At 63.4% G+C, this 25,155-nt stretch overlaps 1 protein-coding gene and 1 long non-coding RNA gene across 3 annotated transcripts in view; both read left to right on the top strand.

Annotated features, from left to right (window-relative positions):
- Nucleotides 1–892: 892 nt before the first annotated feature.
- Nucleotides 893–25,155, top strand: part of CARS1 (cysteinyl-tRNA synthetase 1) — a 39,866-nt gene continuing 15,603 nt past the window's right edge. The window contains exons 1-10 of one of the 2 annotated variants that reach the window (XM_059398932.1): nucleotides 895–999; nucleotides 6,603–6,851; nucleotides 10,582–10,673; nucleotides 11,325–11,413; nucleotides 11,868–11,964; nucleotides 12,345–12,443; nucleotides 13,313–13,462; nucleotides 20,230–20,370; nucleotides 20,566–20,654; nucleotides 22,360–22,481. In XM_059398932.1, the coding sequence (XP_059254915.1) occupies nucleotides 975–999; nucleotides 6,603–6,851; nucleotides 10,582–10,673; nucleotides 11,325–11,413; nucleotides 11,868–11,964; nucleotides 12,345–12,443; nucleotides 13,313–13,462; nucleotides 20,230–20,370; nucleotides 20,566–20,654; nucleotides 22,360–22,481 (1,153 nt within the window). In that variant the 5' untranslated portion in view covers nucleotides 895–974. Of the gene's footprint in view, nucleotides 1,000–6,602; nucleotides 6,852–10,581; nucleotides 10,674–11,324; nucleotides 11,414–11,867; nucleotides 11,965–12,344; nucleotides 12,444–13,312; nucleotides 13,463–20,229; nucleotides 20,371–20,565; nucleotides 20,655–22,359; nucleotides 22,482–25,155 lie in introns of both variants that reach the window. The other variant, XM_059398933.1, reaches the window with a different exon arrangement.
- On the top strand, nucleotides 13,469–20,223 carry LOC132017091 (uncharacterized). The gene is made up of 3 exons (XR_009404168.1): nucleotides 13,469–15,738; nucleotides 15,830–15,950; nucleotides 19,695–20,223. It is a non-coding gene; the product is annotated as an uncharacterized LOC132017091 (long non-coding RNA).

Below are 25,155 nucleotides of genomic sequence, written 5' to 3'. Positions count from 1 at the left end.
AAAGTCTTCGATCCTGCTTTCCTCTGGGTCTCCTCAGTCCATTCTGCCGCCAGCCGGCACTGGGGTCATTCTAAAGCACAAATCCAGCCCCACGCCATCCTGTCGGAACCCCTCTTGACTCTGCTTACAAGATGCTTCTAAAAAGTCCAGCCCTGACTCCCCCTCGGGCTCCATGACACCAGGCCTGCTCCAGCGTGGCCTGCACCCACATGAAGCTCTCAGGGGCTTGCTTTCTGCTGGGGCCCGTCTGCTGGGACGCCGGCTCCCTGGAGTGCATGCCAGGCATCCCCCGGCCCGTCTCTAAGCTTACTCCCAACTGGGCCTTCTCCAGGCCAGCCCATTCCTGTCTCTGGGCGGCCCCGTCTGACGGGCGGGCTGGGGCGGCGGGGGCCTGTCCCCATGCCCCTTGGTGCAATGCTAACTTAAACAGGCATGCATGAGCCGTGTTTGCTTTTTTTGTAAATATTTTATGTATTTGACAGAGAGATCGAAAGTAGGCAGAACGGCAGCCGAGAGAGAGGGAAGCAGGCTCCCCGCGGAGCAGAGAGCCCGATGCGGGGCTCGATCCCAGGACCCTGAGATCCTGACCCAGGCGGAAAGCAGAGGCTTTAGCCCGCTGAGCCACGCAGGCGCCCCGTGAGCGGTGTTTTTAATGCCTGTCTAGCGAGGCAGAAGAGCAACATCCGCACCCACGCCCGCACCCACGCCCGCACCGAGGCCCGCGCCCGCGCCGGTCCGGCGTCTCCGGTCAGGACCGGGAATGGGTGCCCCCGGGATGCTCCAGGAGGCCGCGCGGCAGCGACGACTACAACTCCCAGCATTCCTCGAGGCGGCGGCGTCTACAGCCCCGGTGGTTGCCTGGCGACCGGGCGGGCCCCGGAAGTCGGGCCGGGCGCGGGGCGGGACTTCCGGGGCGGTGGTTGCATCAGATTCTGGGAAGCTGCTGCGGCGGCTGCTGTTGGGGGATTTCCACGATGTCGGGTTCCGCGGGGGAGCAGGGTGAGTGCGCGCGGCGGGGCAGGCGGGACAGCGTGCCCGGGGATTCGGCGCGTGCCCGGGGCGGGCGAAGGATGACCCCCGGCCCAGGGGTCGGCGCGTCTCGGCCGGGCGGGCAGTGACCGAGGGCCGGGGGGCCGGCGGGTCCCCGGGCTCAGCCTGCAGTGACCCCGGGCCTGGGGGTGGCGGGTCCCCGGGCTCAGCCTGCAGTGACCCCGGGCCTGGGGGTGGCGGGTCCCCGGGGCGGGCAGGGGACCACCCCGGGCTTGTGGGCCGGCGGGTCTCCGGGGCAGCCTGGCGGGCGCTGGGCCACCCCGCGACCCCCGGCCTGGGCCTGCGCTGTCCGCGCTTCGCCGGGACCCCGCTTGGCCCCGGGCTGTGCCGAGGCCACCCCCTCCCCATCTTCCTGGGGCCGTGCTGGGGTCCCCTGGCGGCCCGCCCCACCCGTTTCCCTTAGCTGCTGCCTGGGCGGGCCGCGCCCCCTCCTGCCCCAGCTGCGCTCCGGGGACCCGCAGGGCCAGGGTTGTCAGTCCGGCTGGCAGCGAGCCGGGGTGGGCGGAAGACGCCGGGGTTTGCACACACACATGAAAGGCCTCGGGTTTTACAAGGCTTCCATCTGGGGCTCCACAGACACCGGCCATGGCCTCTGCGCGGTCAGAGCGTTATTACCCGGCTTCCCTGCCTGCCGCCTGCGGGTTCAGGGAGCAGCTCTGCCCACCAGGGGCTCTGGTGTCACCAGCGCCCGGTCCGGCGGTCGGCGGGCCGGGCTGGCGCTGGGTCTTTTCCCACCGTCCATCAAGCAGGGCGGGGGCTGCTGGCCACTCCAGAGATGGTCACCGGGATCCCTAGGTATGAAGCAGACCTTCCGCCGGACACATTGCGCTAGAGTTTTTCTGCTCTTGGCGGGTGACAGTAACACGCGAGTGTAACACACGAGTGTCCCTTTTGCTCCTGAGTGCTTTGGGCTGCCAAGTGGGGAGCTCTGACCACCTGGGTAACCCCGTGGTGTGGGAGGCACCCGCATGACGGGCTCGCTGGACCTCACCCGACGGGTGTGCCAGGATTCCAGCACCGTCCCCACCTACCCTAGAGCCTGGCAGCCCCCAGACGTCAGGGGAAGAGCCGCCTGTTCACAGCCCTGACTCCGGAGCCGCTGTGGCTGGCCTGGGCTCCGGGCTCAGCCCCTTTCTCGAAAGCACACAGGGGCCAGCGGCCCACCTCAGATGACATGGACCCTTGAGGGGCATCCCTCGGAAAGGGTTTAGAGCAGCAGCACCTGGCACAGGCCGGGCTCTGTGTCTGGGTTGAAACCTGGAGCTTGTTTCTCTGTTCTTTTTCGTGTTTTAATGAAAGTGTGGTTTTGCTTCATTTGTGAACATAAATGACATGTTGGTATTTTTTTTTTTTTAATTTTTAAGATTTTTTATTTATTTCTTTGGCAGAGACAGATCACAAGCAGGCAGAGAGGCAGGCAGAGAGAGAGGAGGAAGCAGGCTCCCCGCTGAGCAGAGAGCCCGATGCGGGGCTCGATCCCAGGACCCTGGGATCATGACCTGAGCTGAAGGCAGAGGCTTTAACCCACTGAGCCACCAGGTGTCCCGGTTATTTTTTTTTTTCTTTTTAAGATTTTATTTATCTGTTTGAGAGAGAGTGAGCAGGAGAGAGAGAGTGCACGAGCCAGGGGAGGGGCAGAAAAGCAGACTCCTTGCTCAGCCAGGAGCCAGACATGGGCTCGATCCCAGAACTTCTGGATCATGACCTGAGCCAGAGCAGACGGCTCAGCCCAACCGACCGAGCCCCCCAGGCACCTTCCCCAGGTCCCCGTTTCGTCTTCCTGTTTCAGCTCGACCTCAGGTGGACTCAGAACATGTTTGGTTCCCTGTGGCGACACCGGGTTTGCAGCTTCTCCTTGGCTCCTCGGAGGGGCCGCCCCAGTCCAGGCACACTGGAAAGACAGGGCTCCTCTCTGAGGGCACCTGGGTGGACGGAGCTCCTCTCAGAGGCCTTGCCCTGCAGGCTGCCGGCAGTCTGGGGGGGACTCTGTCAAATTTGCTGTCTCATTCTTCACGCCGTGTGATCCGAAGGGCCTTTGTAATGTGGTCCGACCGCCGGACCAGGCGCTGGTCGCATTTCTGTCAGCGGCGTCTCCTCTGGGCACTGGTCTAAGCACAACTGTTGTGTCCTTTCGTCCTGAGAGCAGCCCCTGTGGCCGGTACTGCCCTTACCTGGCTGTCCAGGCGACGGTCCTGACGTTCTGAGAAGTTGCCTGATCTGTCCGGGGCCATGCAGCCAAGGCAGGCTTCCGGCCCTGGCGGTTTGACCTCGGCGGAGACCTCAGCCGCCGTCCTGTGCCGGCTTGGATGAGAATCGGACTGATTCCATCAGAGTCACAACGAGAGCCCCCGGGCCGGAGTGTGTGCCAGGGCGCACGAGACCAAGCCCATGTGCTTTGCTGTGTCTCCCGAAGGGAGATGGAGTGTGCGTATGCAGAGATGACAAATATTTGCTCTGCTGTGAACTCGTGTTTCCATGTCTCCGAGTGTTTACCTTTATTTAAGAGTAGTAAGAGAGGGAGCCCTCGGGGTAGAGATGAAGCCGTCTCGGTGTCGCGGTGGCAGCTACCTGGGCAGAGGCCCGTGATTCTGATGAAAGCTCCGAAAGGCACGGGAAGGTGAAACCGCCAGGTGAGAGCATTATGGCTTCCCGTCCAGGAGGAGAGCGTCCCCGAGAGGCTCACAGGATGTACTCGGGTGTTGCCCATTTGCTCGCTAGGGACTTGTGGAGCACCTGCTGTGCCAGGCAGTGCCGAGTGCCAGAGATCCGACCACGGGGGCGGCTGCACTGGGCCAGGCCTGCAAGCAGCAGCAGGGGCCAGTGGTCTGCTGGCCAGGCCCCAAGCCCAGAGATGGAGGACGGGGGCCTGGGAGCCAGAGGAGTGTTTGTGGTTTGTAGGGCTGGGTGTGCAGAGCGACTGCAGGACGCAGCCCGGAGTGTCCTTACGCCGGGGAGGCACAGACAGCCCTGGCCTGGGGCTCCTGCGGAAGGCAGGCCTACTGCTGCGAAGGGTCTGGCCTTGAGCAAGGGAGCTGCTGGCACATGGAGGTCTGCAGGCCGTGGGCCAGCACCGGAGCCCCCGAGGAGCTGCTGTGGGAACCCACTGTGGGCCCCCCTCACTTCCCTGATGCTGATTCTGAAGGGCTTCAGTGGGCCTGGCCCGAGCACTGGGCCTGGAGCAGAGGAGGAAGAAGAGGCAGGTTGAAAGGCTGGCGACAGGGGACGAAGGAGAGGGAGGGGATGCTCGGAGCCGCGTCCCGACTGCGGTTCGTGCCGCGTGGTTGGGGTTGCCACCGGTGGGGGAGTTCGCCTGGTGTTCGGTCTGTGTGAGCTCGGGAGGTGTTTTATGACGGCTTCAGCGGTTAACTTGGAGAAACTGGGTGACAGATGGGTCTGAGCTGGCCATGCACAGAACGGCGTTCCCGGGGTCAGAGGGGCCGCCCCCTTGCTGTGTGGGTGCGCGGGTGGCCCAGGCAGGCCGACATCCCCCCGACCCCGATGCAGGGCGCACAGCGAGGGCCTCCACCACCGCCCCTGGGGATCCTGCTCGCCCACCGGCCCATCTGGTCTCGCTTCGGGGCTCGCCAGACCTCGGTCTGGCCGAAACCCGTAACCACGTCAGAGCCGACCTGGTTCCTATCAGTTTCCTCAAGACGCGCTCGAGTGCAGCCTCCACAGTTAGTGCGGCGACTGTCTGCTCTGCGCCGCCTGGGAGCCTGTCCTCTGGCCGCCTTCCCAGGGCCCCGCGCCTGCACGCCCCGAGACGGCCCTCTCCTTGGGACGGCTGTGGCCGACGCTGCATTTTTAGTGTGCGTGTAGTCTCCGGGTGAACTCGCTCAGGGCCGTTCTGATAATGACAGAGGGACAAGTGTAGTCGTCAGTGGCAGACTGGTGGGGCTGGCTGTGCACCAGGCGGTATTTTAAAGGTTTGCAAGGGTAATTTTACTGGGACGCAGCAGCTTTTACGAGGCGTGTGTGGTTCTGAGCCTGTTTTATGGAGGCGGGGAGGAGCTCCAGCCCCCGGCCCCAGCGCCGAGCCCCCCAGTGCTGAAACCCCGCAGCGCCGACCCCAGCACTGAGCCCCAGCACGAGCCCTCCAGCGCCGAGTCCCCCGGCACTGCCCTGGCATGGTGCCTCACCCAGCCACTGCCCTGCAGCACAGGTGTCCCCTGAGTCCCTCACCGGGGCTCCAAAGCCAGCATGGTAGGTAGGACATTTGACCTCTTATTCTCATTTTTAAAATGGTGCATGCTCTTCGGAGGACACGTGGGGAGAAAAGAGGGAACTACCAGTCAGCCCTGATCCTGCTCCTCGGGGACGGCCATTCGACGTGCAGCCTGGCCCTGGGGGTCTGCGTGGCCCTGGGGGTCTGCTCTGGTCAGCGGATCTTGTTCCAGACGAGAGGAGTGTGCCCTGTCTGCTTGCTCTGGGGGTGGGGGGTCCCTGTCTGCTTGTTCTGGGGGTGGGGGGCGGGCTGGACCGGGGCGGTGCTGTCCTCGCTCCGACGCCCTCCCTCCCGGGGCTGGCGGCACGGGCAGGAGCCGGAGGCAGGGATGCGGAGGGCGAGCGTGGGGAGGACGACGGGCTGCAGGAGGCTGGCCCCCAGCCCCGGCTCTGCCCGGTCCTCTCGTCGAGCTCACCGGATGCCGTTTTCTGCATCACGAGAGCGTGCCGGCAGCGCCCTGGCAGGCCGCTGAGCTGTCAGAGGCGTGTTGCCCGGTGAGGTACAAGTTCCCTGGGAGGAAGGCGCTGAGCAGAAAGTGCTCCGGAAGCCGGATGCTTACGTAGGGTTAGGCTTTCCCGGAGCTCTCGGCCAGGCATGGCCTCCCTTCTCCCCGGATTTCGCCTCCAGCCCGATGCCCCGCTGGAGCTGTGAGGTGGGCTTACAAGGGCAGGCCCCTCTATAGGAGAGAGGGAGGCACAGACCCACTGGAACGTTCCTCCTGGTCTCGGGCAGAATCTGAGCCACAGGGATGTGGGGCCCGTGGCGTGGGAGCCGCTCCCCAGGAGCCCTCGGGCTGGGTCCTCAGAGCCACCTGCTGGGGGTGGGGGGCATGGGGGGGCGCCTCAAGGTCTGTCTGCTTCCTCTGACGATCCCAACGGTGGACATGGAAGGTGCCTTGTTCTTGCAGGTCTAGAGCGAACGAGAGGGGTGTCCCCTGTCGGCGTGCCCCCCTGGGCAGCAGGGCTCTGGCTGGCAGGGCCTTTGGGGTTCAAAGCAGCTTTGGACTCAGCCGATGGGAAACCTGGTTGTCCCTCAGTTGAGGTGGGATGCACGTAAGGTCACGTTCACTGTCGCAGTGCTACGGAGAGTGCACCGTGTGGTGGCCCTCACGCCTCCCGTGCCGTGCAGCCACTGCCGCAGCCCCGTTCCCCAGCTGTCCCATCCCCGCGGCTCGAAACCCCACTCAGCACTCCCCAGGGCCCCTCCCCAGCCCCCACGGCCATCATTCTGCTTCCAGGGTTCCTTCCCCGGGGAAGCCCTGTGCGTGTCCGCGCTCGTCCCGAGGCCCCCGGGCCCTGACTCACGCTGTGTGCCTCTGTCTTTCCAGCTCCTGCCTACAGGTCCATCCTGAGCATTAGTGACGAGGCAGCCAGGGTGCGGGCCCTGAACGAGCACCTCAGCACGCGTAGCTATGTCCAGGGGTACTCACTGTCCCAGGCAGACGTGGACCTGTTCAGGCAGCTCTCGGCCCCCCCCGCTGACCCGCGTCTCTTCCACGTGGCCCGCTGGTTCAGGCACATAGAAGCCGTCCTGGGTGGCCCCTGCGGCAGAGGCGAGCCCTGTGGGCGCCAAGCAAGTGAGTAGCAGAGGGAGTTCTGCAGCTGGTAGCGCGCCTCCCGTCGGCGGCCACCTCCAAGGTCAGGGCCCCAGAGGAGTGCGGCGCTGGCTGGGGGCGGTGGCAGTCCGGTGGAGCCCGCGGGGCTGCTCCTGTGACCACACGCATGCAGGTGCCCCGGCCGCCAACCAGCGCACCCCGAGTGCGGGTTAGGACGGACTCTGCCAAGGTGTCAGCCCTCGTGGATCCGAACTGCCCGTGGCCGCTGTAGCAGAGCCCAGGGAGAGCCACAGCAGGAGCCACAGCAAGAGCATGCCGCCCCTGGCGGGGAGGGGGTCTGGCGGGGGCCTGGGCACAGGCTGCGGCCTGGCATTCTCCGCTGACTGCTGGCCTGGCTGCGGTTGGACCCGCTGCTTCTCCTTCATTCTCTCCGTGCTCCAGGGTGTGTTCCCGCCAGGCATCCGACGGTTAAGGCCTAAAGCACTGTTAGCGGACGTTGAAGTCCCTGAAAATCCAAACAAGGTCATTTCTCGGCTTTGAGCTCGAGCTCTGGTCTGGGGTGCTGGCCTGTTGGCATCGCCGTGACCCCGATTATTTTAGGAGTCCTTCTGGAAGGTCTGAGGCCCCGGAGGGTTTCTCTCCTGCGATGAACCCCGGTGCTGCGTCCCGTAGTCACCTGATGCCCTCGAGCAGCTCCGCTTGGGCACTCAGGTGGCTGCGTGGGAGGCGTGGGCCATGTGCTGTTTCTGCCGGTCCTTGCCGAGCGGGGCAGCCTCCTGGGGGCTTTTCCAGGCTCTTCCGTATTGCCCAGCACCTGCACCGCTGCGCTGGGCTGGGCCCTCTGCCCTAGCAGGCCAAGGCCGGGACATTGTTTCTCCCACGTGGGGTGTGGTTTGGTTTTCTGGATAATCCTTCCCCAGCACAGGGTGGGAGCTCTCAGTGTACATGGTCTTCTCCGTGGGCATCTAGTCCGGTGACCCCAGTGATATCCATGGTGTCGGGTGCCACATCCCCGTGGGTCCCAGCTCCCGAGACACAGCATGCAGGGGCAGAGGTCGGGGCTTCCGGGGCTCCCAGTCTTGGCAGCAGCCCGGCTCGTGGTCCGTCCAGGACTTTGTCGGGAGAACGAGCAGAAACCCTTCAGCCGTGCAGAGGCAGGCATTCGAGGTGGAGGGCCACACTGCGTGTCCACACGTCCCAGCTGGCTTGGAGGCGGGGGAGAGACACCCCACAGCGTTTCCTGACTCTGTCTGCCTCCAACTCCACTCGTGTGCCCGGGCTGACCAGGCTGGCCCCAGGACCATCTCTCGCATCCCCGGGAGGACAGGGGCTGAGCACCTGCCGCCCCCCTTTGCTGCCAGAATTGAGCACTGCTCTGCCTCAGGGCTCTGATGTCCTGTCCTGGGGACGAGCGCCGCCTCTCGCAGTCCCCCACTTGCTGGCACCCTGTCCCCACTCCCTCCAAGCCCATCACCAGGGCCTGTGACAGCTTGTCCCTGCTCTGGTGGCTGGTGCCTGGTCTGTCCCTCTGTGTCCCTCCCTGGGGCTGTGGGCCTCAAAGCCCAAGGCACCTGCAGGTACAAAAAGTGGGATGTGGGTGGCCCTCCGACATCCTCCCCGTCCCCTCAGCCTCCCCCCATGCCCCGCCAGGGCCTGGCCCGCTGTGTCTCTGTCTGGAATGCTGCTGCCGCCGCCCGCGGGGTCTCTCCCATCTGCCCCGGCTCCCGGCCCCACGGCGGGAAGCTCAGGGCCTGTGGCTGGAGGAGCCCCGCGGTGCGGCTCCACCCTCTGCCCCATGGCCCCCACCCCATGTCCCAGGGGAGCGTTTCTCCTCCCTGGGTGGTGAGATGGGCATAGTGCCCCTCGGCGGCGTGTGCAGTTCTGTCGAGTCAGGGGTTTGTGTCCACCATGTGCCCAGGACAGGGCCTGGAGGGGGCTGGGTGTGTGTTGGATAAACGGGTGTGTGGTCTGTGCTCAGTGGTTGGAGCAGAAACCGCAACAGAATCTGTGCGCGGGTGACGGCTGCCACGGCGGAGGTGCGGGGGTCATGGAGAGACTAGCAGGAGCCCGGACGGGGGTGGAGTGTCGCAGGAGGCCGCTGTCCCGAGTGAGCCGGGCTCAGACTCCTAGCAGGGATGGCACAAGGGACCGCTCGAGGACAGTTTCCTCACTGAGTCGGGGGTCCTTGTGTGCCCCACGCCCTCAAGCCCAGTCGTGGCCCTGGCTTTGTCCTGCCACGTTCCCGTGGCGTCTCGGGTCAGCCTTCCCGCCTGGCGGGCCGGGCACTGCCGGTCCCCAAGCTCCTGTCCTCTGGCCGGCGGCCCTGCCCAGCCAAGGGGGCGGCGCTGGCTCTGTTCAGGGGCACGGGGTCTGAGCAGGAGGGGAGGCAGAGGGCCGGTGATCGTCCCCGAGTGCCAGCCGCGGAGCTTCCTCCCAGGGCATCTGCGGCGGTGCAGGGGGCGCGCGAGACACCACCCGAGCTCGGGAGTGCGCACCGCTGATCACCGACGGTGCCGCCCAGCCCTGCCACCCCGGTTTGCCGGCGGTCACCGCAGGACCCAGCTCCTGTCGGGTGCGGGGCTCTCTCCTCGTCTGCCTGCTCCCCGTCCCCGTGCATGCGCTCACCCGCGCACATGCACTTGCTCTTGTGCACATGCTCGCGTTCACACCCACGTGGCCATGGCCTTCCTCCTGCGCTCTCTGCTGTGGGTCACTGCAGTCAGCGTCTGCGTGGCTGGTGCAACTCTTGGGGCACATGGCCAAGCCCGGGTCGGCCTTCCCCGTGACTCCCAGCAGAAGCAGCGAGCGGGGCTCTGTGGGGTCCCCGGTGGCAGGCCAGCAGCCACAAGAGAGAGCCTTCGTGGGGGGCCTTGGCAGGGGCGGGGACTGGAGAGGAAGAGGGTGGCTCAGTGTTGCTGACCCCTCCCTGCTTGGGGAGGCGGGACGGGGACTGTGGCGGCCTCCGTGTGCCCATGCTGCGCAGTGTGAGCGAGTGCTGGGGGGCAGCTGGGCTCCAGACACAGGGTGCACCTCCTTGGGCTCTCGGGGCGCGGGCCGCAACCACGCCACGCAGCGTGGGCCTGGGACACCGAGAGCAGCAGGGGTAGCCCCGAGGCAGTGCCAGCGAGGGGGCGGGGTCTCTCCTGGAAGACCACGAGGGCAGAGCCACCCCACAGTTTCCAAGTTGGCTGAGCCCCCGTGTGGAGCTGGAAGCCACAAGCGTCTCGTTCCAGTGGAGTCAGGGAGTGACAGCACGCTATGGGGGGCGGGAGCAGACCTGTGCGGGGCTGGCCGCTGCTTACCGCCGTCCGATGGAGCTGGGCTGGCTTGGAGCCTGTTCTTACCGCGTGTCTGGGGCTGTGAGCTAGTTGTGGCCGGGCCAGCCCTGTGCTGCTCCGGACAGTGGCCCGTGTCCCTACCCAGCACCCCCACTTGTACGCTGCGCTTGTGTCTGGCACTGCAGGGCCCATGCCCTCTCGTGGCCACGAGCTGTGTCCACTATGGTGTCCGTTGGCAGAGGGAGGGCCTGGGTTTGGGGAGCCGGGGAGGAAGGGGTGTGACCCCTTCTCCCAGGTACCCTGGGCCGTGTTGCGGTTGCTGCTGCACAGACTGTGAGTGGAACAAACTAGAGACACCGATGCGTCGGGCACGGGCGATGCTGACGGAGCCCCGGCCAGCCCCGTGTCACGACATGCTGAGGACAACCCTGTGCCCGGGTGCAGTGTGACTGGTGTTCTCTCCACCTTGGCAGGTAGAGGCCGGCGGGGGCAGCCTCAGTGGTGCCCTCCAGCTGGGTCCCCTCCGTGCAAGCTTCGCCTGTACAACAGCCTCACCCGGAGGAAGGTAAGGGGGCGTGGTGGGGCGCAGGGGCGGCTGTGGACGAGCTCCGCGGCCAGCGGTCCAGGTGGGAGTGGAGATGGCTCAGCACTCGCTCCCCTTTCCACATGGGGCCCTGGGTGGGGCAGAGCCGGCTCCCACAGCGGGCACTCCTGGGGACAGCACGCCTTGACGGGACCGCCTGTCTGTGGGGCTTGCGGGCCTGGAGCGCCCCGGCCACACGTCACTCGGAGCCAGGCCATGTGCCCGCTGGCTTTCGGGGAGGCCCTGTGGTGGCGGCAGTTGTCTCCGGGCAGGCTGAACACAGCAGGGGGGGCGCGGGGGGTGCTGGTTGGCGAGGTTGGGAGGAGACCGGGTTTTGAGAGGCGGCAGGATCGGATCCCGGTTGAATGGGGTTTGCTTGGTGTGTTCTGCTCCGCGTGGCCGTGGCAGCAGCGCGGCTGGTTGGGATCTCAGCCGTGAGCACGGTGGCTGATGGGGACGCAGGGGTCTCGGCGATACCAGCCGACCTCATCGAGCGTCTGTGACTCCTGTCCGTGGAACGGGACTGTTCTCGTTGAGTTTCTGTAGAGCAGCCATGCCCTCCATCGCCGGCCGGGTGCACCCGCACGGCGTCTCCTCCGCGGCTGATGGCCGGCGCTCTCCATTTTAACACAGGACGTGTTCGTGCCTCAGCACGGGAAGAGGGTGACGTGGTACTGCTGTGGGCCCACCGTCTACGACGCGTCTCACATGGGGCACGCCAGGTAGGAGCTGTTGCCGGGCACCCAGCACGGGCCGGGGGTCCCCGGGGGTCTGGAGGCGTGGGTCCCACAGAGCATCTCGGCCCTTCTGAGATCTCCTGTTCTTGAGGCAAACACCCCCATTCAGTAAGTAATCCATGTAGACGATGGGAAAGTTGGAGAGTACGCACGGGCCACGAGCTCACTGCCCTGTCGCGCCATGACCAGCGTCCTGGGCTGCACGCCGATGTTTTGACCGTAGGCCATGGTTCCCCACCAGGCAGCTGTGGCGGAAACCCAGGTGTGGAGCAGGCCGGGCCCCATGGCGCTCCCAGCCCCTGCACGGGGCAGCAGCTCACTGGTGGCAGGACCGTGGAGGCCTTCCCCTGGCCCTCGTGGCCACGGCGCAGCGGGCTGGGGAGTGTGGCGGGCGGTGGGCCGCGGCGGGCCGTGGGACAGGTGTGTCCGCACACTCCAGGTCCTACATCTCCTTCGACATCCTGCGGAGGGTGCTGCGCGACTACTTCGGGTATGACGTCTTCTACTGCATGAACATCACAGACGTGGACGACAAGGTGCGGCTCTGACCGGCGCATCTGCCCACGCGGGGCCGGGGGAGGAAGCGGCGTTTGTGGATGAAATGCGGGGGCCTCAGCCGGATGCACGGGGCGTGAGCCATCTCCGCGTTGCGGCATCACAGTTTATACCGATAACGTTGTGCGGAGGCCGAGAGAACCCCGCGTGTCCAGGCCCACTTGATAAAGCGGCAGCCCGTGGGGCTTCGTGGTAGCAGGACCTGGGGTCGCGTGTGCTCTTCTGCGCAGCACAGCGTGGGGAGGCCGGGAGGGGGCGGCCCGTTTCCTCGAGACCAGCATGGTCGCAGGAATAGCGGTGGCACGGGGCTTGGAGCCTACCTGCTGCACAGGGCATGACCCCAGGGTCCCTCTCCTTCTAGATCATCAAGAGGGCCCGGCAGAACTACCTGTTTGAGCGGTATCGGGAGAAGCAGCCGCAGGCAGCCCAGGTCCTGCAGGACGTTCACGCCGCCCTGAAGGTGGGCCCCTCGCTGTCTCCTCCCCGACTCCTGCTGTCCCTAAGGCGGTGGCCATCCCTGCTGGGCCTCCCAAAGTGGACGCAACTAAAACCAGCTCCGTCAGGGCCCCGGGTTCTGACCGAGGTGGTCGCCTGGCTGCTAGGAAGCAGCTCCGGAAAGGCGCTCGGACGGGGGCATGCCGTCGGTGCCTGGGCCCCCCACTTCTGGGAGAGTGTCCGAGGGCGTCACGGGGGCACTGATGGACGCGCTTGTGCGATGCTACAGATGTGCCCACGGGCTCTTCCAGGGCTCGGCCACGTGGTACTGCCTGGGGCAACCCAGGCGCTGGGCCGAGCCGCTGAGACCGGGGGTGCTAGAAGTTCCCAGAAATCAAAGAGACGCGTCCTCCCGGTGGGTTCGCTTTGAAGGACAGCATTTCGAGTTACCGTGGTAACGGAGTGAGGTCAGAGCACGTGGTTCCTGCTCCCAGCAACAGTGACTGTTCGAGGAGCCGTGGCGGTTGTTCCTGGTGTGCCGCCACGTTTTACATCCACAAGAAATGTTGGGAGTGAAATCAGAGCTTAGTTGTCTTCGGCCGACCAGGGGCCGGCCCGCTAGGTCATGGGTGCTTTCGTGACGTTCACAGAGTCCCCAGGTGACGCCCCTGTGACCCGAGCACAGCCTGTGACATCAGACCACCAGCCCCAGGGCAGGCGTGAGGAGCCGGCCTTCAGGGTCTGTCTGCCCCGTCCATCTTACCGTCCGGCAGGGAAGCTGGGCCCACACCCTTAGGGATGCAGGCTTCTCTCTCGCCTCCAGTGAGGGGCCCCTGGGCACGTGGGGCTATGCTGAGCCACATCCCGTGGGCCTTCCCTGTCCTCTGCTTGCAGCCCTTTTCAGCCAAGTTACGGGAGACCACGGACCCCGACCGAAGGCAGATGCTGGAGCGCACCCAGCGAGCGGTGGAGCTGGCGGCCGAGCCGCTGCAGAGGGCTGTGCAGAGCGGCCTCCCGGCGGAGGCAGCCAACGGCTGTGCGGAGGTGAGGTCCCCCCGCGCCCGCTGCACCCCGGTGGCCTGCCGCCACACAGTGTCCTCATGGCACCGGGGGTCCCGGAGTGTGTGCGGCAGGACTCCGGAGTCTTTCCGCTGGCTCTCTGGTGCTGCTTGGGGTCCCCCTGCTCAGGGAGCAGAGGGAGGCTGAGGTTGCGCTGGGCTCTCCTGCCCCTGGGAAAGGTTCTCCCTCAGACCCTCGGAGGGCAGGAGTGCAAGCGGGCCCCGGCTCCCTGCCAGCCTTTCCCCGGAGAGGCGGTCAGTGCAGGCCGCCACGGGTCCCTTCTCCTGCACGCCGGCGCCCCCTGCCGGCCCTTCTCAACACTCAGGGACGCGCGAGCTCCAGAAAAGACGCGGCCACAGCTGTCTGCCCGCCTGGAGGCCCGGGAAGAGATGCCCCCAGAGCCCACCCAGTTTAGGCTTCCCTCTCGCTTTCCTCTTCGCTTACGTCAGGCTGCCGGCGCCGCTCGTTCTGCGCTTGGCGAGAAAGAGCGTGGCGGACGCGGCCTTCCCTTGGCGTGCTCCTGCGTGCGGCCCCTGCCTGCCACGGGCCGCCCCGCTCGCTCTCCCTCTCCTCGAGCGGCAGTCGCGTGCCCGTATGACTAGCAGCGTCACGGCGAATTTTTTTCTTAATTGGTCCACTGATTCTTTCTCCTTTAGAAAGTATGGTAGAATGTACACTTGTCAAATTTACCATCTTAACCATTTTTGGGGCAGAGTTCAGGGGCATTAAACACATTCACACTGTTGTGCGGCCGTCCCACTATCCATCTCCGGAACTTTCCATCTTCTCAGACAGAGACTGTCCCTGTGAGACTCTGACCCCCCTCCTCCCCCGCCCCTGGCGCCCACCGTCCACGCTCCGTCCCCCTGAGACACCGACCCCCGTTCCTTCTCCAGCCCCAGCACCCACCGTCTCCTCTGTCTCTGTGAATCTGGGGACGCCAGGGCCTTCATAGAAGCAGCATGCTATGGTGTCTCCTCTCACAGCTGGTGTCTTTCCCTTGGTATGATGTCCTCCTGGCTGTGCCAGGTGTCCTAGTGTCCTTTCTCAGACCAGGGTGGACTGGCGGATATGGTATTCAGTTCAGGGTCTGACACACATGTGTGTCATTCCCACCTTCGGGCCATCACGAGTGACGCAGCTGTGAGCAGGGACGTGCTCGGATTCGCTCAGATCCCTGCGTCGGGTCCTTCTGGGCAGAGACTCCGAGGGGAGCTGCTGGGCGGTGCGGCCGGTGGGTTTGCGGGATGCGGAGGAAGTGCCGCGCTGCCCCCCACGGCAGCACGCCGGCGGTTTGTGCACATGGCCGCCGGCCCGGGTCACCCTGTTTCCCACATCAGCTTCCCGATGAGCGGGACGCGGTGTCCCATCATGCTGCCGGTTTGCATCTGCCTGCTCTGTTCACGGTTGGGGACAATTTTCTGTCCATTTCTGGGTGCAAGTTTGCAAGTGTCTCGAGACCGTAACCCTGGGAAGGCTCTGCCGGACCATGGGGCATGTGACCCAGGAATCTGGGTAACTCTCGGATCCCCAGAAGCAGCCATGCGTCTGGCAACCTCCCAGGAGGGTGGACGTGTCCTCTCATCTGCGGTGTCACGGCGACGCAGCCGGGGGCGGCTCCATACACAGCAGACACGGCATGCTCCCCCACTGGCCGCAGACATTCTAGTTTTGATGGCGTCCAGCAGCCACCCCGTCCTCTCACAGACGGTGCCGGTGCCGTCAGAGTTGTGGCACAGACGTCACTGCCACCCGCACTCACGGAGCCTTGCTCCTCTGTGACCCTCTAGTTGTCTGGTTTTCCTCTCTCAGGCCGGTGACCCAGTCTGAGCCACGTTTCGGACGGTGAGAGACCGGGTCTGGACTCGTTCTGAGCACGGACGTCCGGTCGTTCTGCACCTTCTACCGAAGGAGCCTGTATTTGTCTCTGCTGAACGGCCTCTGCTCCCCCGTCACGGATCGGGCAGCTCCGTCGGGGTGGGCTGGGTCTGGGCCCTCTCTTCTGCTCCTGGATCTGTGTGTCTCTGCTTCTGCCAACACCGCACCATCCCAGTCACTACGGTTTCGGAGAACGTCTGGAAGTCAGGTGGTGTCAGGCCTCCGACTTTGTTCCCCTTCAGTACTGAGTTGGCTCTTTGGGGTTTTTGCCTCCATGGAAGCGGAGAATCCGCATGTGATGTCACTGCAGTGCCGCGCTGGGATGTCGACCCAGATGGCGTCGGATCCGTGGATCGTGTTGGCAAGACCTGACATTTCAACAGGTCGGGTCGGGTCTCCCGCTTGTGAGCAGGAAGTAGCTCTGCTAGTTAGTCCTCCGACTTCTCCCATCAGACTTCTGTCATCCCCGTGTAGATCTTGCCCACGGTTCGTTGGGTTTACACCTGAGGATTTCGTCTTGGGGCGTATGACGTAACGTGTTTGTGGCGGATTCCCCGTGTCGCATGCTGGCGTGCGGTCTCACGTCCCGCTCCCCGTGAGTATGCCTTCCGTTTCCTCCACTTGTGGCCACGTGAGCCGGCGCGTCCAGGGTGAGGTGGAGGAGGGGTGGCGAGAGGGCATGTCCTCGCCTCGCCCTGGACCTAAACAGAAAAGCTCGTGTCTCACCACGAAGCACGATGTTAGCTGCGTGACTTCCGTTGCTGTCCTGATCAAGGTGAGGAAGTTCGGCGCTATTCCCGGTTTACTGAGACTTTATCCTGAGCGGGTGTGGGTTGTGCCCGTATGCTTTTCGCACATCTGGGTGATTACGGCGTTTTGCTTTCTTTACTGTGCCGCTGGAATGATTTACATTGATTGGTTCTGTGCTGTGGAACCAGCCCTACATACCTGTGATAGCCGCCACTCGGCTACGGTATATAATTCTTTTAGTTAGGACTTTTCTGGCTGTGATTTGCTAATATATTGTTAAGGATTTTTGCATCTATGTTAATGAGGAATATTGATCTGTAGTTTTCTGTTCTTGGGGTATCTTTGTTTTCGGTATTAGGGTAATGCCTTCCTCCTAGAATGACATAGGAACTAGTCCCTCTGCTTCCTCTGGGAAACTATAGAAAATCCATATAATTTGTTCCTTACATGTTTGGTAAAATTCACCAGTGAAACCCTCTGGGCCAGGTGATTTCTGTTTTGGAAAATCATAAATTATTAATTAAATCTCGTCACTGGCTCATAAGCTTCTTCAGATTCTTTGTACCATTATAAGTTTTGGCACTTTGTGTCTTTCAAAGAATCAGACCATTAACAGTTATCAAACTTGGGGGCACAGAGTTCTGTATAGTGTTTCTTTGTTATGCTTCTAATTTCCGTGAGGTCTGTAGTGATGTCCCTCCTTCGTTTTGGGTGTTAGAATCTGTGGCCTCTCTCTATCTTAGGTAGTAGCCTGGCTAGAGGCGTAACAATTTCATTTATTTCCTCAAGGAACCAATTTCTGGATTTGTTGATTTTCCTCTGTTGATTTCTTGTTTTCGGCTTTAATTTTTATTGCTTCTTTTCTGTCATTTTGGAGTTGACTTGTTCTTGTTTTCCTACTTTCCGGGGGTGGAAGCTTGGATGACAGACGTTAGATCTGTCTGTGAGTCTAACCCGTCCGCCCGCTGTTGCGGGCTTCTAACTGCTATTTCGCTGCATCGCACCAATTTGGATAAGCTGTGTTTTCACTTTCATTTATTCCAAAAATTTTAATTTTTTCTCAAGGTACCTTCTTTGACCCTTGTGTGCTTTGGAAGCGTGTTGTTTGTGGGGACGTTCCGGCTCTCTCTCTGACTGATTTCCAGTTCGGTTCCATGGTGGTCCGAGAGCAGACACCACGTATGACGTCTGTTCTTTCGAATTTGTTCAGGCATGTTGTGGGGCCCGGCCTGCGGACGGTGCTGGTGAACATTCCAGGAGAGCGTGAGAGGAATGTGTGTCCTGCTGTGGGACCCAGTGGTCTGTAGAGGTCCTTCAGGTCCGACTGACCGAGGGTGTGGTTGAGGTCAGCTGTGTCCTCACTGACCCCTGCTGGGCTGGTGCGTGCCCGAGGGAGGGTCCTGAAGTCCCCAGCCACCTTCATGGGTTCATCTGTTTCTCCTTAGTTCTGTTTGCTTTTGCCTCTTGTGCTTGCTGCCCTGCCGTTGGGCCCGTGTCCCGGGAGTACCGCTGTCTCGCAGAATGGACCCCTTTGTCCTCCGAGCTCTTCTCTACCGCTGATGGCCGTCTTGCCCCCAGCAACGTGGCGCTGTCGGAAAGCAGCCACTCCTGCTCTGTCTCGGTTCTTGTTAGCGTGGCTCGTTTGTCTCCGTCGACTGCGAGTCTGTATGTGTCTTACAGTCAAAGCAGATTCCCGTGACAGCATATGGTCAGGGCTTGTATTTTGATCTCCCAAACTGAGCTGTGAGGCGCATTTAGACCGCTGGCGTCCCCAGCGGCACGGGGACAGCTGGGTCCCTCGCTGCTGGATTACTCTGTCGCCACCCTCGTTCTCGCTCCCTCTCCCGTCCTCCGGTCCTTCCTGCCATCTGTGGTTCTGATTGAGCATTTCCCATGATTCCACTTTCTCTCTTCTTAGAGCAAATCAGTTAACCTTTTTTTAGCGGTCACCCTAGAGTTTGCAACACTCCCTATGAATTTCAGTCCACTCTCAAAGGCACAACCCTACCCTGGGTGCTTTACAGTGACAGTGACCTACTTCTGCCTCCCGTCCTCACGCTGCCGCTGTCACTCTCTTTACCTGTCTGGAAACCCAGCGTGCGGGGCTCCGTGTGCGTCGCAGACGCACATAAGCAGGCAGACTGATGTGTTCTTGCTGTTACTGTTTTGATCTAACAGGTGTTAAGTCAATGAATAAAAGCGACTTGTGTGGCGCCCAGGGGGTCTCAGCCAGCGGCGCTCAGGGCATGGTCTTGGGGTCCTGAGCTGGAGCCAGGTGTTGGGCTCTGTGCTCAGCAGGGGTGGCCTTGAGATTCTGTCTCCCTCCGCCCCCGCCGCACTCGCGTCCACACACACACTCTCCCTCTCAGCACATAAACAATTTTTATTTAAAAAGGAAAAACCCAAGTTTTCACCTTACCTTTGCATTTTCTCTCCGATGCTCTCCACAGACCCAGGCTTCTGACTTCTTTTGTCTGTTCTCTCTAAAGAACTTTTCCCACTTCTTGCAAACCAGGTCTCCTGGCAATAAGTTCCCGCGGCTTTTGCCTGCCCGAGAGCCTCCGTTTCCCTTGGCTTTTGAAGGATGAGCTCACAGGGCCCGAGGTTCTAGGGTAGCAAGTGTCTTCTCTGGACACTGATGTGTCCCCTGCATCCCTTGCTTTGTGAGGAGGAGGGGCTGTGGTCCTTACCGTGTTCGCTCATGGGCAAAGTGTTTGTCCTCGGACTCCTTTTGGGACTTTCTGCAGCTTGCCCGTGGACGGCCCGGCTGCGGTGTCCTGCCCGAGGTTCCCGGGGCTCCCTGTCCCTGCAGTCCAGGCTCTGCCGTGAGCGGGGCGCCCTCCGCCGGTGGACTCCAGCTGTTCCTCTGCTCCTTCCCCTCCTGTCCCTGTGACGTCTCCCCGAGCACCCAGCATACTCTTGGTGCTTGTCCCATGGTCCCTGGCCATTCTGCGGGGTTCCGCTCTGTCTCTGTGAAGGCAGCCCGTCTGCTGTGCCATTGGGGTTTCTCTTCGGGGGTCCCCCAGCTCCGAGACTCCTCCGTCGGCCGCGTCCGATCTGCGGATGATCCCACCGAAGACGGCCTTCGTTTCTGTCCCGGTGGCGCCGCTCTCTGGTGTCTCCTTCCCGTTTTCTTAGGACTGCCTTCTGGCCGCTCGCCACGCCCTCTGCTCTTGCCCACGGGCGGCCTGGTGCCCTGGAACCCGAGCGTGTTCGTCCTGGTGGTTTCCAGCCCCGGGGCTGAGAGCCCGGGATCCCCGCCACATCTGGCACTGCAGCTGTCCCATGTCCTCAGTGTGGTGGCCAGGCTCGGGGGGGGCCGTGTGCCAGGCGTGGGACTCAGTCCCCAGTGTGCTGCGCCTATGGACCGAGCGTCCTGGCGGGTCCCCCTCACCGCTGGCCTCGCCAGCAACAGCTAGCAGGGCTGTCCCACCTGGGGGCTCTTGGCGGGACACCCTAGCCGCCCCTTCCCTGTCAGCCTCGTGGATCCACACGCGCCCACCCTGCACGCCCTCCCCGTGTCTCCCACATGCACGTTCCCTGCACTTTCTCCCTCTGCCCTTTGTTCTTTGCCCTCTCACCCTCACAGGGGACCCCAGACCGCCCGCAGGCGTCTGTCGCTGTCGCTCCAGTTCACGTGCTGGAGACCCCGGTTCCTCCAGAGGTGGGCCTCGGTCCCCCCCGCATACGAGACTCGGGCTGCAGCCATGACACCCACATCCGGTCCCAGATGGACGTTTCTCTGGAGTGACGTGGGCGCTGCGGTGACAGGACTGGTCTCCTACCATTGCCGCACTTGCGTGACATGGGGCTGGCATCTTCGGTTGACGGCCGCTGCCTCTCGGGGCGCCGTGGCCTTGGCGCTTCTATCCAGGATGGGTTCTGCCCACCCGTCCTGGCCGCGGACGTCCCGAGATCGCATCAGCGAGCGTCTGAGCCTCCCGTCCGCAGTCTGGTGCCTCTCAGTGCTGAGCCGATCACAGGAGTGTCGTTGTCTCGCGGGGACGGCAGCCCTCCGTGGAGCAGGGCCGTGCGCGGCCGTGATCGAGGCCGTGATCTCCACGGCCGACTGCGCGGGGTGCGTTCCGGCACGTGTGTGTGGACGTTGCGCTCTTTCTGCTCAGGTGCTGCTGGAGGAAGCAAAGGACTTGCTCTCGGACTGGCTGGACGGCAGCCTTGGCAGTGAGGTCACCGACAACTCCATCTTCTCCAAACTGCCCAAGTTCTGGGAGGAGGAGTTCCACAGAGACATGGAGGCGCTGAACGTGAGTGCGGCCGGCGGGCCTGTGCCTTCGGCGCCCCGGTGCCCCCGCGGCCTCACGCCCCCAGGCAGCTTCCTGCGCACGCACCGAGGGCACAGGCTGCTTCTCGGCCGCATTTGGTTCCGTCGGTTTCCTGGGGGCGCTCGTCTGAGGCCGACGTTTCAGAAGAAGAACATAAGCCTTCTCTGGCGTCCACAGGTCCTCCCTCCAGACGTCTTAACCCGCGTTAGCGAGTACGTGCCAGAGATCGTGAACTTCGTCCAGAAGATCGTGGACAATGGTTACGGGTGAGCTGAAGGGTGGCCCCTTCTCGGGGCCGTGTGCCATCCAGGGGGGCGGTTGCCGAGGAGGGCAGCTCTCGGTCTCTGGGAGGGACACGGAGCAGGGAGGCCGCCAGGGCAGTGGCCGCCCCGGGCGTGTGGTTGCCTGGCGCTGCTCTCCCCAAGCCCACAGACCAGGCGGCTGAAGCAGCAGAAATGGGTTTGCTCCCGGCTCCAGATGGCAGATTTCTGAGGCCGCCAGCATGCCCACGGGGCGGGCTCCTCAGGGCCCTGCGTAGGGGGTCGGTGCTGGCCCCGTCTCGTCTTGCGGGCAGTGGCCTTCTTGCAGACTTCTCTCCTGTTTGTCACTCTGCCCGTGGGCTGCTCGGGCTCCTCTTGTGTCCCAATGACCTCTTATGCAGGCAGCTGCGTGGGGGTCCCGTGGGGTTAGGGCTCACCCTGGGGACCCCACTTTGCTTCTGGGAAGACCCGGTCTCCAAACCCACCCCCACTTGGAGGTGCTGGCGGTGAGGACCATACACAGGGATCTGGGGGCCTCTGCACGCTGACCTCCCAGAAGGCCTCTTGCCTCCGCACCGCTGGGTCCCCAGCTTCCGGGCTGCTCCGTAAGAGACCTGTCCGGGCTCGTCTTGGTATTGGCCACCATCCAACAGGTACTCAGCCCTGTGGTCGCCAGATCTTTGTTCAAGGCAGGCAGGAACAGCCGGAGGGTGGTGCTGGCTGCCCCCGGAGCCCTCGGCAGACAGGCAGGTGCAGCCTGGGGTCAAGCCAGCAGGGGGCCCTGAGCTCAGACCGTGAGCACGGAGCCCAGCCTGGTGAGCGTGGACCTGCCAGGCGTCTGGAGGCGTCGGCCTCGCCGTGTGGGCAGGGAGTCACCTCCCAGGGCAAGGGTGTTCCCCCAGGGCCCTTCGCGTGGCTCTGATACCACACGCTCCGCTGCGGCCCTGGTCTTCGATCCTAGCACTGCCTGATGGCAGGAAACATGGCCAGCTGTCCGTGCTGGGCATGCTCCAAATCACCGCCAAGTGGAGGCATAAACGGGCGTGCGGTGTCTGCGGCACACGACGCTCGTTTGTGGCCCCCCGAGGAGATTGTTCCCACCTCGCAGGGCAGACGAGGCAGCCACTGAGCCCGGTGAGGGGTGTGGGGCTCCTGGCGTGGGCCTGGCGCAGCGCCTGTTCTCTGGAAGGGATGGCGCCTCCGCACTCTGCCCCACTTGACACAGCCGCTCGGGGCAGCGCTGTGCCACCGAGTGCCGCAGGCAAGCCCAAGGTGGGAGAAGACGGAGCGTTCTGGGCCGCCACAGTCTGGCGGGCTTCTGGGAGTCAGAGAGCCGAGGCTGGGCACATTGGAATGTAGCCAGAGCAGGAGCCTGGCGGGACCACGCTGTTGCCGAGCTGAGGGGCCAGGTGGGAGCTGCAGGGTCATCGCATGCGAGCAGAGGGTCTGTAGAGGGACCTGCTGCCCGGCGAGTGAGGAGTTGGCCTCCGTGGCGTGAAGTGTCCTTGTCGGGCCCAGTCAGCCTGCACCGTGGCCACGGTGGGGTGTTGCCATGTCACATGACTAAATGGCCGAGCCTGCCCCGGACACACAGGGCAGAGCAGGTGGAAGCAGCCCGTGACCCTGGGCTCTTTGGGGCGTCCTGTGGTCAGGTGTCCTGGGCTGTCTCCGGATCCTTCCCGCTTTCCCAAACCTTGTTCTGTTCTTCCAGCTACGCCTCCAATGGGTCTGTCTACTTCGATACGGTGAAGTTTGCCTCCAGCGACAGACACTCCTACGGGAAGCTGGTGCCCGAGGCTGTGGGGGACCAGAAAGCCCTGCAGGAAGGAGAAGGTGAACAGGCGGGAGGTGGGGGCTGGGGGCTTCCGGCCCGGGCAGCACAGCCTCACCCCTGCCCCAGCCCCAGCCCCAGCCGTGCTCCCTGGGCTGCTGGGAGGACCTGTTCCCTCGGGATTCTAAGAGTTTTCCACAAGAAGGACAAAGGCCCAGATGTGCAGCAGCCTCTTGAGCACAGCACACCTCAGGCCCGGGCCCCCAGGGCTGGCGTCTGTGGAGCGAGGGCACCTGAGGGTCTGGGAGGGACACGCCGTGCGCCCAGTGTGTTAGCAGTATGCGGGTTGTGCCCTGCTGAAAGAGGGCACGAAAGCCGCCCACGCGGGGTCGGCTAGCGGCCCCCCCAGCAGCCGAGCTCCTGCTTTGGGGAGATGAAACCCCAGGGCTGTTCTGATTGAAGGCACGGTTTCAGTACCCCCACGCGGTCCCAAGGAGCGTAGCGTGCCGCTTCCAGAATAGGCACTGTCCTTGTACAGGCAGGGACGTGGGGCAGGAACTGTGTGACCGTCCTGGTTCTGGGCATGAGCAGGGACGTCACACTGTCAGCGCCCAGGCAGCACCTCTCGGAGCTGTTCTCTCGTCCCAACGAGGGACGCGCGTCTCCCGCAGCCCTGGTGCTCATCATTTGAGCCCGGTGCGGCTGAACCTTGAGTGACACCGGTTTAGACCGTGTGCAGGTGACTCCCCATGAGTGCAGCTCGGTACTGCCCACAGGTCCCTTCCAGTTTTCTCCATGACCTCTTCTCTAGCTCACGTTCTGGTCCCAACAGCGTGTGTGATGTGTTGTGCACAGTGTGTGTCTCTGTGCTGTTCTGCCGTCGCGGGGGGCTCTGGCCAACGGGGGAGCATCTGGCTCTGGTCGTGGGGGTCAGCCTCCCCAGCCCCCTGCCTGGCGCTGTTCAAGAAGGGTCACCTGTATTGACTGTAGACACGAGGCTTTTTCAGGACCAGGCCAAATAAGGTTTGTCTTTCCGGTGTCCCTCCCCACTTACGCCCTCAGGAACTCTGGGCCAGACCACAGAAGCTGCAGTCCAGGGGCACGGGGAAGGCTCGCACACCCCTGAGGCACATGCTGTTTACCCGCTGTGTTTCTGGAAGGCAGTTTGCCCATAAAAACGTTCGTACTTTTTGAGGAAGTACTTTCCCCTCTGGGACTCTGTGTAGGGAGACATCAGGACCTCGCACAGCACGGCGTGGAGATGCGGAGAAGCAATAGGCTAAGAGGGTTGGGTGGCGCTGGTACCAGACCCTGGGGCATCCGAGGCTAAAGGCTTGTCAGAGTGAAGGAGGCGTCTGGTGGCCCCCGTGTGGCCGTCCCTGGGAGGGAGAAACACCGTGTCTGTGAGGGGACGCAGTGCGCATGGCATGCAGGCTGGTGGCTCAGGCAGGCTAAGGGTCTCGACCCGCAGGATTGGGTACACAGGGAGCAGGGCTTTGCGTAGCAGATCAGGACTCGGCAGCATGAGTAAGGGCAGGGCCCGTCTTAGACGCTCACGCAGGACATGCGCCGGGCGCAGAGCAGGTCTCGCGATTCCCCAGTGGTTGCTGTCAGGTCGCTTGCGCCGTCCGCCCATGACACACTGACCTGAGCCAGGTCCCAGCACCTACGCGGCATGCACGGGGGACCGACCCGTTGACCATCACAATCCTAGTGACACCACAGGGACGCCACTCAGCAGCAGGGGCACAACCCGTCGCTTAGGGCAGCCGGGGCTTTGGAACTCGCAGTGAAAGAGCGAAGACAGAAGGCGTGTGGGTACGCGGCCAGGAAGCCCCGGAAGGCGCGGCCGAGAGAGCAGGAGATGGAGCAGGACAGACCGGATAGAGCGCCGCTGCCCGCCGCCAGCTCGAGGCAGAGATGGATCCGGGGGAGAACGTGCCACAAGCCTGACACATGAGCCCCGGCGATTCGTGGAGACGCCTGGACGGAGCCGCACGGGACTAGCGGCTGCGCAGGGACAGCGGGCTGCACAGAGCAGGGAGCTCGGACCACAGGCGGCGGGCACCGGGGCCGCGGCAGGGGGGAGGGCGCCGGAGACCGGAGCGCACACAGCTGGCCAGCGGTCCTCACCGTCCTGCTGCTGCCGGGTTCTTGCTCTTCTGTTTTAAGTGACCTCTGCGTCCCGTGTGGGGCTCAGGCTCCCGGCCCGAGACCGAGTCCTGCTCTTCCGGCAACGCCAGCCGGGCCCTCAGAGTTCTTAAATATTGCTTGCTCCTGTGCCTTTTTTCTTCCAGACTGACTTTAGAATTGCTTCGTGGTCCAGGGACGAGTAGCAGAATCCAACAGCAAACACACAGGAGAGGGACATGCCTTCCTTTGGGGACAGTCCCGCTTCTGGGGCGTTGTGACCCCTAGCACGAGCCCCTCACTGCAGAGACGCAGAGGTGTGGGGACTCTGGTAGAGACAGGGCCTGGAGCTGTCTCAGGGCTCCTGATGCATGTGGGGTCACGGGGATTGCCTCTGGGGAGGGAGACGAGAAGTGACACTGGGGGAGCAGAAGCGATCGTGTGACGCGTCTTAAAGAACTTAGAGCAAATAGCAAGTACTCGGCCAAGGTGACTCTGTCAAAGAGTGGGACACGGGCCACCTGTGGAGGAGTGGGACGCGGGCCACCTGTGGAGGAGTGGGACGCGGGCCACCTGTGGAGGAGTGGGACGCGGGCCACCTGTGGA

Source organism: Mustela nigripes, chromosome 1 (assembly GCF_022355385.1).
Source record: "Mustela nigripes isolate SB6536 chromosome 1, MUSNIG.SB6536, whole genome shotgun sequence".
Classification (NCBI taxonomy): Eukaryota; Metazoa; Chordata; class Mammalia; order Carnivora; family Mustelidae; genus Mustela; species Mustela nigripes.
This window is presented reverse-complemented; position numbering and strand designations above follow the sequence as displayed.